The sequence below is a fragment of the Channa argus genome, chromosome 13 (genome assembly GCF_033026475.1).
Source record: "Channa argus isolate prfri chromosome 13, Channa argus male v1.0, whole genome shotgun sequence".
In the NCBI taxonomy this organism is placed as follows: domain Eukaryota; kingdom Metazoa; phylum Chordata; class Actinopteri; order Anabantiformes; family Channidae; genus Channa; species Channa argus.
The window spans coordinates 9,800,768-9,822,202 of NC_090209.1; the positions used below are offsets into that span (position 1 = coordinate 9,800,768).

Here is a 21,435-nt window from a genome sequence, read left to right on the forward strand (position 1 = left end):
CAAATGAAGGGCAATTTGGGAATGGGAAAGGCAGCCATGCCTACTGCAAGTAGAGATCAGCATAATTAGTAAAATTAAAACTATGAATTCACATAAAAATGCTTGTGTTAAGAAGACACATCTCCTTACATATTTAAAACAGCATGAATAAACAACATGAAAGTCGTTGGAGCCCAGTTAAACAAACTAGAAATATTCACAACAAACATGAAGTAAATGTGCAAGTAAATTCTTAAGAAAATGTGCCACAAGTGAGGATTTCACATAAAGAAATGGTGACCTTGCTCTAGTTCTGGTAAACAAGAAAGAGCGTGTTCCCTACTGAGAAAGAAGTTGCTGGAGAAGGCTTGTGACCATGTCCATTCAGATGTCTTGTAGTTGTACTTTGGGAGTATGGAGCTAATGAGCCATTGGAACGGGCCATCCCATCTCTGTATAAATCCATTAACCTTGTCCCTTGTCACTGATCCTGTGTGTGATTTTCATGGATCATAATCTTATAACTACTTATCCAAAATCAGGTTGAGCAGTGTATGGAACTTGTAATATAAATCAGATTTTAAACTCCTCACAGCTTATGGGCTTCAGTGTATATGTTTATAGCACATCTTACAGTTTCATTTTGTTTCCTTATTGTCTCCAATATGAGTTTTGCATGAGAAATAAGTAAAATGACTCAGAAAACTAGACACACACAATCTACTAATGACACAAAGAGTTGCAATCTTTTGTGTCAATATTGAGTGCACCCATTAAACATTCACAATGCTGATGGAATATGTAGTTCAACAATTGGATTTCATAATTGTCTTTGGCAGCAACAACCTCCAACCAATACTTCCAGCAAATAAATATAACATTTCTTCAGTTCAGCAGAAAGTTACGAGCTTTTGTGTATTTTTAAAAACAGGTTAAACATTCACAATGCTGCTGTTATATGTAAAATAACCTTTGGATTTAAGAGGCTGGGCTTTTATCGCACTATTGATAATGCTGCCATTAAGACAGTGTTATATAACATGAAGAGAGCAGAAGCGAAAACAGGAAAATGGCAAAGTAAGTCTAGTAAGTAAGCATGAGAGGAAAGCATCAGACATACAGAGTATGGTCAAAATCAACAAGTCAGTTGATCTTCACAAGGTTCATCAGTGAATTAATTATGTTTTTTTTTCATCTTATAGTGTGCTTTACTTTCATAGAGTTACGTTAGTATTAAGACTTTAATGGTGAACTCATGAGATTTCTACAACCTGTTCACTCATTTTAAAACGAATTTATAAACTATGTATTTCAGTTACTTTTGCACACTTTTGAATACTTTAACATGTCTTCCTACATTTACATTTACATTTACATTTAGTCATTTAGCAGACGCGTTTATCCAAAGCGACTTACAAGTGAGGTACAAGGCAAGCAAAAATCTAAGTCAAGGGGAGAAAACATCAAAGCAAAGTCCTATCAGAAAAGTGTTCACAGTTCACGAGATACAAGGGCAAGAGAGCAGAAAGGTTTTTTTATTTTATTTTTTATTTTTTTAAGAGATTTAAGTGCATAGGAAGATGCGGAAGAGTTCAGTTTTCAGCAGTTTTTTGAATATTGGGAGAGAGTCAGCTGAGCGTGCATCGTTTGGTAGCTTGTTCCACCATCGTGGGATCATTGCGCTGAACAGTTTTGCTTGGTGTCTTCTATGCAGTGCTGGTACCACCAGACGTCGTTCGTTGGCAGACCGCAGCGGGCGAGAAGGATTGTAGACTTGAATGAGTGAGTTGAGGTAAGCGGGAGCTGTCGAGTTAACGACCCTGTAAGCAAGAGACAGAGCTTTGAACCTGATGCGAGCATCTACAGGAAGCCAGTGTAGAAATCTAAAAAGTGGTGTGACATGGGTCTTCTGGGTCTTCATGGGTCTTCTTCATGACCCTGCAAAACTGCAGGGTCAGTAGCCTGTGTTTTATTTGCATTATTTCAGAATATGGTAAGCAAATCTGTGGATGATCCTTATATAGTGCCACCTATGAGATAACACTGTTTATTTACACCAGTAACTAAATTACATGTTCAGTAAATATCCCATGAGGCTAATCATTACAATAAATCAGCTACATTCTCCTCATATTTCTGTAGCTAGCTCTTAGATGTGTGTGCTCAATAAAATAAAGAAGAAGAATATAGTTAAACATGGGCCTCAAGTTACTATGTACATGTACATGCATTATGGGTTGTTTACAGCATGTAACCTGGCAGTGGTGGTTAACTTCATTATCCACCAACTGCTGGGGTTCCAGCAGCGGTTTTGTGAAGTTAGTCAGTAGGTCTGTGCCATCAAGCAATTTCAGTTTCTCCCATTGTTTCAGGCCTTTAAGGACTTTCAATGATGGCCCAGCACTCTCCACCCTTGATGGTCGACTACCTCAGATGACAAATGAGATGACAGGACAGGCAAGGCACTTTGACCAGCGTTGTCTATTTGCTCCAGGTCTTGAGCTAACCATGAGATCACCCTCTGATGGGGACCTTGGTCCCACTCCAGGTGGCCCCATAGGATAGCTGACACTTCACTACTTGTCATGGGGCAATGTTCAAAGCTCTCAGATGAAAATGGGCATTCAACACTATGATTGTTGGCACTAATTCTGAATGCTTTCTGGACCGGTCATTGTCACATCTGGCAGCTCTGTGAGTTGTCTATCACAAGGCTCAGCTGTTAGCAGCAGGACCACTGGCAGGAAACTCTGAGGATGTGCCTACAACAGACAAACACTCAGATTTTGAATAAAATATGATGCCAAACATCTTGTGTTCCTGCTTCCTGTCCCAAAGTTAAACTCTCCAGTCCAGACTCTCAGCCATTAGCAGTTGCTGCTGGTCTGATGGCTGTGGTTACTGGGCTTACTGAGCCCAGGAACCACATATGAGTAACCACATATGAGTCTATATGTCTACTCATATGTGAGTAGACATATAGACTCATAACCACATATGAGTCTATATGTCTCACATATGAGTAGACATATAGCAGTGTTGTGAGAAAATCAAATGTATTGCCTCAAATGTGATAGCAAAGACGTGCAGAGCATCATGCTGCTGATGTTATATGAGTTAAGGCTATGAACTACATTTTAATCAAAAGAGGAGCATAAGAGATTTTTTATGTTTAGTGTGTTTAATAAACAAAAAATAAACACAACATATAATTTTTAGTACATACAATTTATTGCCTCAAGAAATTGTGTCTCACTCCAGAATTGTGAATAAAGTGGATGTTTTAACTATACTGAACACACCATTTAAACTAACTCTTCAAATTGAGATTAATAGCATAGATTTCCAAAGTCCGGTTGGTTTGACCATTGTGATCGCTCTAATACTTGCTCAATTCAGCGTACTGTCGCACGGCCCACTTAAACAGGTGGGTCAGGGCAAAGTTGTCTTGATACCCATCAGTGTGATCACTACCGGGCATGGATCACTATAAGCACAATGTGAGTGAAAGACCGTGGGGAAGAGGGGAGAGGGGGCAAATGTATTTGTGCTTGGCACAAGACAACATTGGTCAGTGTGAGAAGCATAACATATTTAGTAAAATTAATTCAAAACGGTGGCAAGAAAAAGTAATGGCACTGTCATGATCTGGCCCTCAGTTCCACTTCCTGCCATGGACTTTTATTTTGTAGCCGCTTTCCCCTGCTTCCTGTCCCATAGTTAATTCCACCATGGTCTGATTGTTTGCACCTGTTCTGCCCAGCTCTGCCCACAGTCCCCTGCCCGATCCTGGTATTCTGCATAAATTGAATATTAAATATGATGTGATCTTACTATTTCTAAGCTGACAGAACACAGTCTGTCATGATCTCTCATGTCTCTATCAAACAATCCATTAAACAGACATAGTGATGGTGGACAAAATTATGGCAACACCTCCTTTGGCATGAATACCTTTAATCAAGCACTTCCTGTAGTTGTGGATTTTAGCTTTTTCTATGTTTTATATTCACCCTGACAGTATCCTGTAGGATACCTTGATAAACTTTCATTCATAAATTCTAAAATTCATTCCTAATGTTCCCTTTCCTTCACTTTAGGATTACGTTTTGTTTCCGGTATCAGTTCTCTTTTACACCACAAGCAGTGCTATTCTTCCCCAACAATTCTACCTTTGTTTCATCTGTCCACAAGAAATTTTCCCAGTAGTGTTGTCCAGTGTTGAGGTGGACTTTGGATACTTCGCCTGTTTAATAATTTCCATTTGGTTGACTCATGAACAGAGGTTAACGGACTTCCGTGAATCCTTCAAGTCTGTAGTTTTTTCTTTATGGTTCTTTTTTTACCTTATTATGAATTCTGGGCTATGCCTTTGAGGGGATCTTGGCTGGGTGCCTACTTCTACAGAGAGTAGCAACACTACAGAATCCTGTCAATTTATAGACAATATGCCTAACTGTGCACTGATAAACATAAAAGCCTTTCAAGCTACATGCAAATCAACAACTCTTGCTGCTCCTCACCCCATTTCAAGGAACCTATGTGCTTCAACTTGTGGTTGCAAAACATATGGTGTAGTAGGCATTTTATATAAATTTCAAAGCTTTCTCTATTCTGTCCCTAACTCTTACCCGTTGCACGCGTTCAGGTGAAAACCAGGAATTGGATATGAAGCTTTGAGCACTGGTCTAACCAGGAAGACACTTGTCACCCAATAACAACAAGTCTTATTCATTGCTTTTAACTTTCCCCCAATATTACTTTAGTCTGTCCTTACATTTCAGTCCAATTTCACTGTCCTCATTTCAAACATTTTAAGTATGTGGAAAAATGTTTATTAATAGCTTATTGCATGGACAGAATCGGAAGCCACATACAGCTTGTAGTGAATATTGAACATCTAATTGTTGGTGGTAATTCACCCTATAATGTCATTTACAATGATTTATGAATTCATTCTCACTCCTGTGCAAGTGAATGTGTGCCAGCCTATCATTTTTGTGTCCTCTGATGTCAGTAATTCTTGTTTCAATTCGAATTTACTGGTTTTTATTTACCATTATGCATTCTATATTTGTCCCCTCGACTATGCATGTACAACGATCAGGCATAACATTATGACCACCTATGGTGGACAAAACATCAGAACAATCTCTTCTACAAAATGCATTATAGTGCATGTACTAAGTATGGGATGATTTTGCATACAGCCAGAGTGTGCCCAAAAATGAGCACCTCTGAATTCATTTGATTGTTGCAACAGTAAGTGCATTTACCTCCATACATACATAAATAGATACGTACATACTTTCCCCAGCGGATTTTTGCAATTCAGACAGGGTACATAGTGGATGACCTGCACATTTCTCCCCTTATTTTTCCTTCACTCCGATGTGACATGAACACAGACACACACAAAAGAACAGTTAGAAAGCAGTGTTTTCTGTCACTAAACATTTAAAATCAGTATGCCAGGCTTCCAAATTAAGTCTAAGGTGGAGGAGAAATCAGGTTACTCTTCTGCTGCATGTATATGCGAATAACAAGTAACCTGGTTTCTTAAGTGTATGTACACACCTTTCCCTGATTACCAGAGAAAGCTGATTTCTTTGATTATTCAAGTTACTTAAGTTCATGTAAACACTGCATGTAAACACTGTTAATGTGTGTAATAGCGGTTGTCTGGCACTGGCCTTAAACCTCTGCCTTCTGCTTGACAGTTCCATTTTTTTGTGCACTGACCATACTTAATATTGGAAAACCTTAAATTCTATATCAGTCTCATGTTGATTACAGTTGCTAGATATTGCAAAGCAGTAAGATGTATGTTATTCTTGTAATAATGCAGATAATAATAATAATAATGCAGAATTCAAACAACAGAATCACTTATTGTTATTGTACAATTACAAATAGGGCAATACTTAGGTAATCCCCTTTTTTTGTCTTTAAAAAAAGATTACTAACTAGAGATCCATTTTTATTTTGACTGAGAAGACTTATGTTCTGTTTTTTAATTGCAAAAAATCAAAATCAAACTGACCATAATTTAATATCATCAAAAGTAAAAAAATTCAACTTTTGAAGCTTTTTGAAACTAATTTTTATGGCACTGTACATAACTTTGTACTGTATTCTACAGCACATGTTGTACTAGTCACTAGTCTCAAATTATGCAAACTTTCTGCACACCCTCATTAACGTCAGGAAGAAGTTAGGATTACACAACAAACTGACTTCTTCAGTGTGCAAATTGCAAACACAGTCTGTTTTGAGAAATACCAACACAGCAAGGTAAGTGTGGAGTAGTTGCCTATACTTTGACTTAACACTACATGTTAATTGGCAGATTACGATCACCAGAGTAAAGGCGTTTTCTTTTTGATCCTAAAAGTATTGGTTTTTACTAAGTCAACACATTCTCAGATTAATTATTAAAATCTAGAATATTTTTTATTCAAATCCTGGAAAAGGTCTGAGTTAATGGGAGTGAACTAGAAAGGCTAGCAAGCCTTATACGCACAGGGTGTCAACAATAAAGCTGCCTTATTATACTTAAGATTATAAATGTTGCATTTAAATAATATATATTCAGGCAGTTGGCTGTCATTTTGTGTATGTTATTTGATGTGATTGAGGAACACTCAGCTGAACGGGAAATGCTGTAATGACATGTTGCTCTATTTGAAAACGTTTTTTTTTTTCCAAAAATGCAATGAGTAGAAAAGTTATCTTTTCTGTCCACATTTTATAGATTACATTGATATTCAAGGTTAAAAAAAATTACAGATGGACCTGCCACCTCGGCCAGTACCATTTGACTTCCATGGAGTCTCCATGATCAAATGCTTCACTGACAACTGGGATAACATACAGAACTTCAAAGCAAGAACAGATGATATTCTCATAGCTGCTTATCCAAAAGCAGGTGGGCTTGTGTGAAAAACAGTATAGATCTCCTGGCATTACTTATTTTTTAAGCTCAATATGGGTTTATGGTGATCAGTGCTCTGCTTTATTAAACAAATTACAGAATTTATTTGCTTTAATCTCAGGAACCACGTGGGTCTCTTACATTCTGGACCTTCTCTATTTTGGGCAGACATGTCCAGAGCGTCAGGTGTCTGTCCCTCTTCATGAGAGAGTGCCCTTCCTGGAGATTAGTAGACCCTCTCTATCCACAGGTTAAATAATGTTGCTCGTATACATGAAAAGCTTATATCTTACCATTGTATGTTGCCTCCATGTTTCCAGTATGACTTTTGCATGAGAAATATGTGAAATGAGTCAGATATCAATGGAGTCATTTTTGAAGCAGCATCTTGTCTAAAAAAAAGAGCTTTTGTTCTCCCAGGAGCACCTGGAAAATGGGGCTGTTGAGATGGATGCTTGGACTAGCTGCTTCTAGTCAAATTTTTGATACCTGTAATTTGTATTATATTATTAAAACCCAGTGTGTAAGCTCATGAAGTCTATGAAACTTCACGTCATTCTTTGGAGCTAAATAAGCCAAAATATGCCTGCAAAGTCACAAACTCATTCATGTGTTTACGAAGGGAAAGATTTGGCAGACCTACTTCCCACCACTCCTCGTCTCATTAAAACTCATCTGCCAGTCCAGTTTATACCCAAGTCCTTTTGGGAGCAGAACAGCCGGGTAAACACCTCAGTCTTATGTAGACTGTGTAATGTAAAAATTAAATAGCCACAATCATGTCTGAAGGAGATATGTTTAAATTGAGCTTTTTTCTTATTCTGCAGATCGTCTATATGGCCCGTAATGCAAAGGACAATGCAGTGTCCTACTTCCACTTTGGCCACATGAATAACGTCCTACCCGATCCAGGAGAATGGACCACCTTTCTAACAAATTTTATGGATGGAAAGAGTGAGTGCAAAGCAGTGTTTTACTGTTAAAGATGCTAAACTTCTCTAAATTTGTTGTCTAAATGTTTCTACATGTATTATTCAGTGGTATTTGGATCCTGGTATGACCATGTAAACAGCTGGTGGGAGAAGAAACAGACTTATTCAAACCTCCATTACATGTTCTACGAAGATCTGATTGAGGTGTGTCTCATTCAACATGTTTGGTACCTGACCTCTCCTGGTCATTATTGTTTATAGTTATTTTCGTTGCTCTACAGTTTATTGAAAGGTAGAGCTTGAAATTTAAGGAAATATGCAAAAACATTTATAGTTTGAGAATAAGATTAACAAATGCCCAAATCTTCCTTTAACATAAAGCATTATTATTTCAACATGTTGGGGGAAGATAAAGATAATAATCTGTCCTTAGTGCTCAGAAACTTAGCATCTATCTTTGATTTCCTGTGACACCAAGATCTTTTCTGAGTGCAGGATTTTGGGCGAGAGATGGAAAAACTCTGTCCCTTCCTTGGTTTGTCTCCTTCAGTTGAGGAGAAGGAAAGGGTCTCAGCTTTATCAGCTTTTGACAGGATGAAACAAAACAAAATGACCAATTTTTCCACCGTTCAAAGTATGAACCAAAAAGTGTCTGCTTTTATGAGAAAAGGTAAAGTGGAAAATGTTTATCAGGAAAGATTTTTACTTTCACACTACATTCCTTCTTCTAAACCGATTCTCTTTGGCTCTGCAGGAATAGTCGGGGACTGGAAAAATCATTTCACTGTGGCACAGAATGAACGGTTTGATGAAGACTACAAGCAGAAAATGAAGAATCCTTTGCTGAAATTTCGATGTGAGGTTTAAAAGCCCAGTCTGGCTCTTCTCAAATGAATTGTAATAATACGGTGTTGATTGTACAATTCACAAGGATATTGTTAAATTACCAACTCACAAACAGAAAGACAGTAGTATCCTCAGAAACAAAAAGTCATTACAGCATGATACCAATTTCACATTCTCTACAGTGTTGACTTCATTGAGATGAATTTGGCGTTTATTTGTTCTTTTACTCCTGGAAATCTGCATCGTGTCACTAATTTGTGGTAATTAGTTAGCTGTATTTGTTTTTATTTAAATGTATTCCCCAGAGCCCTACAACTTGCAATAACCAGCATGCAATTTGGATAATGTAAGTTAATTTACTCTATTATTAGAAATACGTTTTATTATGAGCACAAATGGTTTAGGTCCAATGGGTCAAGCTACAACTGCATTTAGAGGATAATTTTGAGGTTTTGTAAAATCAAAATATCCAAATATCTTTCAGCCACCAGTTGTTACAGGCAAACATAGAATGGCCTTCTAGCCTCACAGCTAGAAGGTTGCAGGTTTGCGACCTGGTTGGCCGTGGCCTTTCTGTGTGGAGTTTGCATGTTCTCTCCATGCTTGCGTATGTTTCCTCTGGGTACACTGGTTTCCTCCCACATTCCAAAAACATGCATGTTCGGTTAATTGGTGAATCTAAAATTGCCAATAGGTGTGAATGTGAGTGCGAATTGTTGTTTGTCTGTGTATGTCCCTCTGTGGCCCTGAGATAGACTGGCGACCTCTCCAGGGTGTACCACTCCTCTCGCCCGATGACAGCCTGGATGGATGGCTGGATATATACATATTCTTTGACAATAAAAGAGTTTCTTCTAAAAGGATTTAAAAATTATTTTGTCCATCCATCCATTATCTATTACTGCTTATGGGGACTATGCCAGTTGTCATAGGGCAAGAGGCAGCTTACATATTGGACAGGTCACCAGTCTATCTCAGAGCTAACACAGAGAGACAACCATTCACACCTACAGCCAATTTAGAGTCACCAATTAATCTAACATGCATGTCTTTGGACAATGGGAAACCCAGAGGAAACCCACGCATAGAAGGTGGCAATATGCAAACAGACAGGCCACAGTTAGTCAAGGAAGGCAAACCTACAACCTTCTAGCTCTAAGGCAGCAGCGCAAACCACTCCACCCCCAGGCTGCCTGCAATATTTTGTGCAATATATTGTTTTTATAATATTAGATTGCTTTTGTTGTGGTGACCTTTGAAAGGGAACAGCCAAAAGGAAAAGAAGAGGTACTTTTTTATACTACATACTGTACTGTACAATTACAGCAGCATATTTGGGCTACAAATGTATAAACTGTGGGAGAAAAACTAATACAGTTTATGGGGAACAATGTAGGAGCGAATTATGTAACTTCATTGTTTTGTTTACTGAAGTGAATAGCAGCTGATATTATCTTTTACTGTCACTTCAGGGAGAGTATATCATTGTCACAAATTATCTAAAATTCCAGATTCTGCACTCTCCCTGTGATAATCTTCATCAGCTGCCCAGAAAAATTGCAGTATCAATCAGAAATATGTTTTTTCTGTTTGTTTAGGAAAATGTATTTAGTTCGATTTTTTTATATTTATAAATGTTTACAAATACTTTTAATACATTAAAGCATTTTTTCAAATCCACCAAGTTCACTCAGGTCAGAAGAAGAGTGGCAGACCCTGTGATCTGAATTTTCCCATCTTTTCATTTTAGGTTCAGTTGTAGCACATGGTGTGTCAAACTGAATGGTTCATTGGTGGCTGAATGGGTATGGTTTGAAATGCAGAGATGTAGCCCCACCTAGCCATCAAGGGCCACGTTTGTTCTGGTCTCGAGCCCAGATAAATTGGGAGGGTTGGAACAGGAAGGGCACACAGTTCACACAGTTCTTCAAACACACAGTTCTTCAAAGGTCGAAAGGTCGAAAGGAAGCAAAAATTAAGCTGTTCGGTAGACACATTAAAATATCAGGAATCAAGACAAAGTACAGTATGTCTCCAGATTTTCAGTTTTTTAAAATGTTATTTCCTGTTTTACTAAATAGTTTCACTTGGTGTGAAATATGAAACAACTGTCTTTCTAATTTGCACTTCACATGTAAATGTGTGTTTTTCCATCTTAGGTTGCATTTATTGTAATGACAATATTCTACAAAAGTGTGCTGGTGTCAGTGAAATTATATCACTATTGTTAGTATTAACATGTTGTAAACATTGCATGTTTAAAATAATAAGTGTTGATTACCAGACGTGAAACAAACTCTTTGGATGATGTTTGACCAGGACTCATCACCAGATGCTGTAACACAATGTTTTGGTAAATTAAATACTGTCTGGCCAATTTAAAACCAAAATTAAAACATTTTAACTAAAAACTCACATACTCTTAACAAAGAAGTCCTACCAGAATAGCTAGGTTTATTAAAGGTAGCTTACTAGCTAATATAAGTTAATCATCAACTTATCAAAAACACTGAAAAGGAACAGGCCTTTCAGCTCCCTTTGGCAACGTTCACTTTGTTAATTTGGCTTATGTCTGATTTACTAACATTCAGTAAACAAGCTTTATAATTTGTACTGCAACCAGCCACAAGGGCTGTCGCAACTTCCAGGGGGAAGAAGACACCAATACAACCACAAGGGGGCACAAGCCTTTCTTCTTGTGCCAGTCCCAAGTCTTGATAAATGCATAAAGTTCTGTCAGGAAGGGCATCCAATGTAAAACACATGCCAAATAATGACTTCTATACATAATCTGACTTCCATACGGTTGTGGCCCGGGTTAACAACAACCGCCACCAGTGCTGTTGAGCTACAGGGGGCCGGAGGAAATTCTGCTACTATTGATCGAAGAAGAAGAGGAGGAAGGCGTGTTTATGGGCTAAGAAAAGAAGAGATAGGAAGAGACATGGAGTAGGAGTTATTCTTAAAGAGTAGTTTATGAGGAATATTCTAGAGGTGAAAAGAGTATCAGGTTGATGAGTCTGAAGCTAGCAATTCAAGGTGTGATGTTCAATGTTGTTAGTGGTTACGCCCCACAGGTAGGATGTGAGTTAGAAGAGAAGGAGAAATTCGGAAGTGGGTTAGATGTAGTGATGCAGAGCATCCCCAGAGGTGAGAGAGTGGTGATTGGTGCAGATTTCAGTGGACATGTTGGTGAAGGGAACAGAGGTTGATGAGAATGTGATGGGCAGGTTTGGTCTTCAAGACAGGACCAAAGAGGAGATTTATGCCCATAGTGAGAGAGGACATGAAGTTAGTTGGTGTGAGAGAAGAGGATGCAGAGACGGTTAGATGAAGGTACTTGATTTGCTGTGGTGACCCCTAAAAGGGAACAAGGAAGGAAGGAAAAGAAGAAGGATGGATGGATCACACACCAACTATTCTTTGCAGGTAGTGTCCATGGACGTTGTAGTGTGTCACATTGCAATTAGTGTTTTTTTTTTTTCAGTTTCATACACTCAATAGAAATAAGTTACTATCACTCACTGTCTACTATCACTCATACTTTTTTTTTTTCAGTTGGTAAGGCAGTCGTCCACAGACCATGAATGAGAAGCACGATTCTCCAGTGCTGTGAATAAAAGCTCTTATTAGCAATTTACCATTTACCAAATGCCATTTTGTCGCAGTCTTCTGCTCCACTTCCTGTTTCCATGACTTTTATTTTGTAGTCCCTCTGTGCCACTTCCTGTTCTATAGTCCTTTTTGGTCACTTCACTACACCTCATCAGTACTGATTGTTTTCACCTATGCCTCTTCCTATTTAAACCAAGCTCTTCCCTCAGATCTCTGCCAGATTGTCTTTCTCTGCTACTGCCAGTGAACTTTCCAGAACTGCTGGTCTAGTTTTGGATTTCCCGCTGCCTGCCTGCCTGCCTGCCTGCCTGCCTGCCTGCCTGCCTGCCTGCCTGCCTGCCTGCCTGCCTGCCTGCCTGCCTGCCTGCCTGCCTGCCTGCCTGCCTGCCTGCCTGCCTGCCTGCCTGCCTGCCTGCCTGCCTGCCTGCCTGCCTGCCTGCCTGCCTGCCTGCCTGCCTGCCTGCCTCTGATAATCCTCCAGCCCCTATTCAGTACCTCCTTCGAATTGTAAGTCCCCTGTTGTGTGTGTAATGAGCTTTTGGATGTGGAATTGGATTTAGATATTGGATGTCTGGCTTAAGTAACTTCCTGGTTGAAATTGAACTTTGAAATGGTTATGATTCCGTAATTGTTTATATTGGATCAAATTTAACTGTATTGATTGAACCTGAAAAAATGGTGTGGGCTGTGTGTTTGGACCTTTTTTTAATAGAATTATTTATTTTTTTCATCTTTCCTCACATTCCTACCTAGCACAGATCACTGTACCACTTCCCTCTGCTTTTAGAATGGTCTGCTTTTTCCTCTCTCCTTAGCCGATCACTTCCTCCTTGCCTATTGCTATGTCTCCCTTCCTCCCTGTCAAGCAAGAATACTCTTCACTCTAAATCTGATCAGTTTGCTGCTCTCATTACCTGTTGTCTCATCCCCCAGTGCCTGAGACATCCCCTTCTTGATCGGCTGACTATTATCAACTGGAATAACATTTGTGTTCCGGCTGGCTATCCCCTCACCTGCTAAACCCTTTACAACCCAAATAACCATTCTTATTAAAAATCTTTCAAAATGCACATTCATGTTCTGCGTCTTACTTGTACCATCTTCCTCACTAAGCTCACACCTTCTGATCTTTTCTGTAAATGCTGCTAGAAGCCACCAGACATTGCACAGTTATGTGGGCTTATCATGTTTTACCTTTATTCATAGCAATAGTGGTGAAATTGTTTTTTTCCTGCCAGTTTATACTTCTTTCACTAATGAAACTACTTGTATAATCTTACTCGGTGAGTTTTTGTTGTTAACGTTACAGTAATAAACTTCCTTTGCCAAGCTGGGTGTCTCCTTTCGGGTCTATCTCCTCTCCCCCGACAGCTGTGGTTGAGCTTTCTCGCCCTCTGTTGGACATTGAGCAGATGGTGGCAGTGATGTGCAATGCCACTTATTTCAGGCCTGCTTAAGTCAGGCTGGTGTTACAAATACAATACTAATGCTTGCAAAAGGAACAAAAAGGGAAATGATAGGAGTCCAGACAGACCAATTAAAAAAAATAGACCTAATACAAATCTGTGAGGGCTTCCTGCTTTTATTAGTAAGAAATGGTGCCACCCAGGTTACATTATATTTAAAACCGCTTACAAAATGCAGCCTCAATGTTTATATAGCTATTTATGGCCCCATTATTTTATGATCGTAATTATTTTACGTTTTATAATTTAAAAATGGCGCTGCCAGATTTCTTTCTTCAATCCAGGTTAGTTGATTACTTTTTATTGTCTCCAAATAACACTTACCCCATACTTGTTGCACTTAACCCAAATGCAGATATGAGGCATGCTCAAATTGTATTACATTTACTGGTATGTAAATTGATTAATTATGTAAAGCATCAGGGACTTCTCCATCCATATAAAAAGGAATGGAGTTGCTGGAGAAACGCTCTATCGCTCCTCAAATCATAAAGACTCATCCTTCAGTCCCGTTTGTACCGAAGTCCTCTTTGGGAGCAAACCGCAGGGTCATTAGCTGTATTATATCTGTATTATTTACAGTAGCCTTTGTGTACTGACTGATTAGATAAAGCAAATTGCCTACACTTTATTTGGTCAAATGGTGCTTTTAGAATAAAGTGCCACACAGATCAGCATTCCCATCAACTGTGCACAATTGTACTCTGTAATAGTATGCAGATGACCTGCAGTTAAAAGAGGATTGATACAGATTAAAAATGAATTTATGTAGGGGACTATTAAGTAATGTTTATAGTATATAAGAATTCTTATGGAAAATTCAGCAGAATAGAAGAATTTTTACCTCCTGTGAAAGCTTAACAATAAAGAGTGATGACTGGTAAATAAAGAGACCCAGAAGAGTCACGAAGAGAGGACTCTCCTTAATTGGATGAGGAAGAGTGAGATGGCGGGGCTGAACAGGAAACAAGATGGCAGTACACAGTCTCTGAGGGTTGGAAAGGGACAAGCACACGGAGGGGAAGAAATGAATTATTCACTGGTCCCAGATCTGTGATTCAGGCAGGTTAGAATCCAAGGAGATCAGTCTGATCAAACTTGCTGGCTAGTGAGACATCTGAGTGTATGTTGGGACAAGGTAGAGAGGTGTAGCTAATTAGATTAATCGACAGGAGCCTACTGGGAGAAGAACCACTCATTCAAACCTCCATTGCTTGTTCTGTGAAGATCTGGTTGATTATTTCTGTCTTTGTGGATTGCCTTTTTACATGTATCTCGTGTTTTTGTTTTTTTTAGCTTTTTCAAGTGACTTTTTCAAAGTTCCTCATTTGACTGTAACATTGTTGTAGTATTTGAGCATTTTTCTAGAATACTGGTCAGGAGCTCAACAAACTCTGCAGCTTTCTTCTTTGTTTCCTTTAGCAAAGGAGAAGAAACTTATTCTAGGCTGTGTGAAGCCTGATAGTATGAAAAATAACAATGTAGTTGATTTCAAAATGTCTTCCTTCATAAGAAAAGGTAAAGTGAAATGTTTTTTTACATACAGTTGATATAAACTAAACCTCCACCTTTAGCATACACAACTGAGTGATTCTTTGTTCTTCTGCAGAGAAGGTTGGGGACTGGAAAAACCAATTCACTGTGGCCCAGAGTAAAGAGTTTAATAAAGACTATTGATTGAAAGGACAGAAAACATTCCATTATAGTTACTGAGCCTACAAGATATAATGGCATGAATAAACCTTTCTGTATACATCCAAAAAGAAATGGTTGTATGCAGGCAGTGCTAAGATGATAGACTGTATTTTTACAATCTTGTATAACTGACTTTCTAAAGACTAAACATTATCTAAAATAACAATTGTTTAACAAACAATATTCTTCAGTGCTTTTTCTTTGTATGTAGCATATTATGGATTAATGTGATCTTTGAGATGGGGTGAATTTCTTTGGGTCCTATAATGATCACCTTTGTCTTTAAGTAGTTAAAAATGTAATATCATCCCTATATTAAGATCAACATCTAAAAAATAATTTGTTAATTTGAAACAGTTTGGCAAAGAGAAATGTATATATTAAGTATTGTCAACATATAATTGAAATTTATGGTCTTAAAATACTGCCTAGAGTTAAAAGGTAAAGGTGAGGAGGAAGGAAAAAAAAAAAAGCTAGCAATTGAGCACTGAAACTCCACAGGTGAGATCAATCCCAGTGGCTGTGTGGGTTTCCTCCCACAGTCCAAAGACATATGTTAATTAGTGATTCTAAATGGTATATCACTCTGTGTTGGCCCTGAGATTGGCAACCTGGGTTTACACATCACTAAAATTGTCTATATTTTCAACTTTTTTAGGTGGAATCGTTGCACATATTGTGTCTAAGGAAAATGGCACTTTAGAGAACAAGTTGTAAAAATAATTATTTGACAAAAACTTGAACTGAATGTTATGTACATAATAGAACATCTTCTATGGTAACAAATACTGTGTATGATCTGTTTCTGTTTTAATTGGAAAATGGGTATAAATTTCTGACTGGACTTCTGAGTGGAAAAGTAAATATCCATATATTGTCCTTAATACCTTTATCTGGAACTTAACCTGAGTTGTTCATTATTGGTTTGTCAGGCCAGGGGAGGGAGGGTCAAGATCTTCTACTTATACCCCTGAAAATCACAGTTCATCAAAGTTCAGAATCATTGTGAAGGAAGCTGTTCAGACAACATATTGAAGTATCAGCAATCTGGTCAAGGTACAGTATGTTTCCAGCTTTTCAAAGTTTATTCATAGAATTTCCTGTATTACAAAATAATCTCACTTTGGTTCATTGATCTAACCAATCTCATTGGATGTGTAAATAGAATGTAAAGGATATTACTGAAGACAATCTGTCTTAGTTCAAAAACTGAACAAATCAAAGGGTTTGCATAATATATTTCTTGCAATCATTTAAAAGCTTTAATAACTCAATCAAGATGTACTATAAACGCTCATGAGAAAACTCAGTGGTCCAAAGCTCAGAGTCAAAGGAGAGGAAGAAAGCAAAGATATAACTGGGATGAAACAAGCACTGAAAACATTGAAAAACTGACAATCTGGATGACTGGGTTTTCAAAATTCTATATTCATATAATCTGCCTTTTAATAAATATTTAATATAATTAATATTTATGTTGTAGGCCTGAAAGGGCTTTAGATTACAGCCCACAACTTACCCTGTAATTAAACTGTATTTATCGTGTACCTATATACTACGTATAAATGCATAATTGTAGGTACATGGTAAAAAGATAGTTTGGGGAATATGTGGGTGACAACCTGGGATCTTGAAAATGTATTTACTTTATTTTGTAACTAAGGGTTATCTATTCTAAAATAACATGGTACGTATATAATATTAATTAAGAAACAATGTTGCATTTGCAGGAAACACAGTGAGAATTTACTCCGTAGGTAATGTTTTACTATGGGATGCCTATTCTGGAATCGGAGTCCTGAGTGAACCAAACGTAGCAAAAAACAAAGAATTTTGGTCATAACTTTAAGTCCCTATAAGATAAGCCATATCAGTGTGTTGCATATGATCTTTCTCTGGAGAGAATCCTACGAATCACTTTAACCTGTATACTCTGATGGTGGGTGATTAAGACATGAAAACAACCTTTACAGCTCTACCAGTCCATTCCCAGGAAACTAATGTAACACGATTAAACACAAATTAAAAGAGAAAACATAAAAGTCAGCCGATACATAATTAATAGCAAAGTGAAGTTAATTTATTTTGGACTTAGATCTTTTAAGGCAAATAATTAAGCAAATTACTGATACCTAGATGATTACAGAGAAAATGTATGTATGCATCCTTGTTTCACGCTTATTCAATAACTATGGGGTCTGGAGGCTGTAAATGAAAGCAGTCATGGTTCATAGTTCAGGGGTTGACATTTACTTTATTGCTCACTAGTCACTGTGGCTTGGGGTTTACAAATTTACTAGCCACTCAGCATTTTCACTAGCCACAATTTTGTTGGGAGTTTACATTATGTCCATGGGTGTGCATGGGAGATGTATCATAGTTTTTATTTCAGATGTCTAGAACAGGAACCAATGGGAGTGGAAGTTTTGATATTTTGGGATCGATCTATACATCAATCAGCATGAACACTACTATAGTGTGAACTAAAGTTATACATTCATTAATTTCACTCACTTGCACTGTTGAGCCCTGCATCAGTGAAGTCAATACATTGTCATAATAGAACCTCCATTATGCGACTGTATTTGTTATGGATATTAAGCAGGGTTTCATTTTTCTAGGGTTTCTCACACAAAGTTCTATGCAGTTGTTACTGATTCAGGGCAAGAACTCCAGATGCAGAAAAGTCTTTTCGGGACAACTGGGTTAACTGGGTCAGTTAATGAAGACTTTGAAGGAATTTTAAAGCTTTGTGTGATTGCTTTGGAAATCAGCTGGAATAAAGTTAATTAGGACATCTTATACTTTGTTTTCATAATAGTTTTCTTTTATTATTTTATTACCAGCAGTTCAATCTTAATTTAAAATATATTTACAGTTTAAATCATGTATTTGTTTACTGTTTTCTACAAAAATGCAACAAATATTTTTGCTTACCAAATTGTTGTTTGATTACTTGTATGCAATAATTTCATTTTGTATTTTTATTTTATTTTTTTAAATTGTTTTTAGATGAACTTACCACCTCGACCACAGCTGTTTGATTTCCATGGAGTCCCAATGACTCATTATTTCACAGACAACTGGGAAAACATTCAAAACTTTCAGGCCAGACCAGATGATATACTGATTATATCATACCCCAAAGCAGGTGTTTATTTTTCTTCAAACATGTTAATGGTTAATGTCATTTAAAAAAATATATAAATTTTTCTGTCTTAATTTAAACTTGCAAAACGCTTTATTTGTCCCCAGGGGGCAAATTAAGTGCCCAGGGAAAAGTACAGTAGGAACAGGACTCATAAGAGATAAGATGGACCAACATCAGTACAATTAAAACTGAAAAAAAGGATTGTTAGTGCAAAAATGCAAATAAATGTGTACAATAACTGTATATAACTAAGATATAGTATAACAAAATCAAGAAGGTAAAATGGGTTGTATAAAATCTGAAGTAGAAAACTAGCTGTGCAGTCATCAGTGCAGAGGATAAAGAGCAGCAGTGAGATTGCCTTCATTGCCAGAGAGGTGAGGGGCACAGGGGTCATTCAGGGCTTTGATGGTGCCACCCTTCTTTGGAATGGGAATGACTGGAGAGTGTATTTGCAGTTTGGGCACTGTTTTACAGCAGAGTGACTGGGTTTGAATGAGGAAATAATTTCTTTGGGCTTAGTGCTGTTGTCTGTCTCAAATCTGGAGTGGAATGGGTTAAGTTTATCAGGGAGTGTTGCTGAGTTATAATACACAACCTGGATAGTTTCGCTTTCACAGCTGCCATGCTCTTGAGTGGAAGTTGCATTCACCAAAAGATTTCTCCACTTTGTTTTTGTATTTCAGCTTAGCAGTTTTAATGGCATGCTTGACCTCCCTGTTGACCTCCTCCTTTTCCATCCCTGTATTTTGATAATGCTGTCTTTTTATTCATGCTTTTAGGTAACACCTGGCTCTCCTACATCCTTGACCTGCTGTATGTTGATCAGACATCTCCAAATAATCAGAGATCCATCCCTCTCTAAGAGTGCCACTCTTGGAGGTCACATTCACGCCTATACAGCCAGGTTGATTTCCAGCACATATCTTATCAATCTGTCATGTTGTTTGATGGCACAAGCAATGACATATTTTCATGTCATAGCTGTTATTTTCATTGCTTTTTGCTTAAATCAGGAGATGTTTTACAACATCAAGTCATTGTGTTGTACTTGTTGGGTATCACTGTGTAAAGATGTAATATACTCCATGGAGCATTAATTTAAATCACATTTGAATGATTTGTCTAGTTGTATTGCATATACTGGAATGTAAATGGATTATATTGTCCTGGATCAGGGCTTTCAGAAGTCATAGGAACAGAGATGCTGGAGAAAGTTACCACCTCTCCTCGAATCATAAAGTCTCATCTTCCACTCAAGTTTTTGCCAAAGTCCTTTTGGGAGCAAAACTGCAAGGTCAGTAGCCTGTGTTATTTCCTGTCTCAAAATCACTAAAGCAGATATTTGGAGTTGTTTACTGACTAGATAAAGCAAATTAGCTAAGCTTTACTCAGACAAATGGCGCTTCAAGGCAGATTAACTAAAGCTTCTCAAAACATGTGAATGTTTTGAGACTGTCAAAAATGTGAAACAGTTCACCACTGTAAACTTTAAAAATAGAACACTGAATGGAAAGAAAATTTGCTCTTTAATAAAAGAAGTGGTTTTCAATGATAGCATTGCCCTATAAATTAAGAAAAATGTGAGATTTGGTGACAGAGTAATGGGATCATGACAGGGGCTGACGCAATATCAGAATCCAAATGGGTTCACACAGTACTACTCTTTAGATTAAGTAATTGTTTTCGTATTTTGTACTGTAGATAATCTACAATGCTCGCAATACAAAGGACAGCGTGGTGTCATTGTTCCATTTTGAACGTATGACTCTGGTCCAACCAGAACCTGGAGACTGGAACAGTTACCTCCAGAGATTCCTGGAGGGAAAGAGTATGTATAAAGCAAATACTGCAGCACAAGATACTACTGCAATAAAGTTGTTGGTGCCTGTGATACAGACCTTCTCAACCCTTTACAAGTCTCTTCATTTATTCTTCTGTGGCTTCAGTGCTGTTTGGATCCCGGTATGACCATGTGAATGACTACTGGGAGAAGAAAAGGACTTATTCAAACCTGCATTACATGTTCTATGAAGATATGGTTGAGGTGACTTCTGATTTTGTAAATTGTGTATTTTACATGTGCTTGGGTGATAAATCAAAGTTCTGCTTTTGCACATAATATTGTAATGGTACTATTTTAGCATTCTGTTTCCAGAACACTGGACGGGAACTCGACAAACTCTGCAGCTTTCTTGGTTTCTCTCCTTCAGCGGAGGAGAAGAAACATATTCTAGGCTGTGTGAAGTTTGATAATATGAAAAACAACAGTGTAGTCAACCATTCAGAATTCATGGGGATGGATTTCAAAATGTCTTCCTTCATAAGAAAAGGTACAGTCAATAGTTCTTCTATATGATTAATATATAAATAAGAAAAACCTGAATTAAACACTGCTCAATGAGTCTCTGTATTTCTGCAGGGAAGGTTGGTGACTGGAAAAACCACTTCACTGTGGCCCAGAGTAAAGGGTTTGATGAAGACTATGAGAAAAAGATGAAGAATTCTACACTGAAGTTTCGCACTGAGATTTAGATGCCCATCCTGGCTGTATGTTATCATAAACATCCTGAACGGGCATGTGAACAATTCTAATTGATATTGACTATTGTGTTAACATTTAAATGACAAGGATATTGTCAATGTTGGTTATTCCCCCTTACTGTGGTCTTCATTGGTTTTAAAAGAAATACAGAAATAAATAAAATTTAAAGTACACAATTCATACAACAGGTGTATCACAAAGCTGTACAATCATTAAAACAAAACGATAAGAGACTTGCTATATAAATGTACAAGCAATAGAAAAAGATTTGT

At 37.7% G+C, this 21,435-nt stretch overlaps 1 protein-coding gene and 1 pseudogene across 1 annotated transcript; both read left to right on the plus strand.

Annotated features, from left to right (window-relative positions):
- The first annotated feature begins 6,322 nt into the window (after positions 1 to 6,322).
- On the plus strand, positions 6,323 to 11,102 carry LOC137139609 (cytosolic sulfotransferase 1-like). The gene is made up of 7 exons (XM_067527097.1): positions 6,323 to 6,907; positions 7,035 to 7,163; positions 7,536 to 7,636; positions 7,741 to 7,867; positions 7,952 to 8,049; positions 8,341 to 8,515; positions 8,600 to 11,102. Exons 1-7 carry the CDS (start codon positions 6,769 to 6,771, stop codon positions 8,710 to 8,712), a joined length of 882 nt encoding a protein of 293 aa, XP_067383198.1. The 5' UTR covers positions 6,323 to 6,768; the 3' UTR covers positions 8,713 to 11,102.
- A 129-nt stretch (positions 11,103 to 11,231) lies between these two features.
- Positions 11,232 to 21,178, plus strand: LOC137139611 (cytosolic sulfotransferase 3-like; annotated as a pseudogene).
- Positions 21,179 to 21,435: the final 257 nt, after the last annotated feature.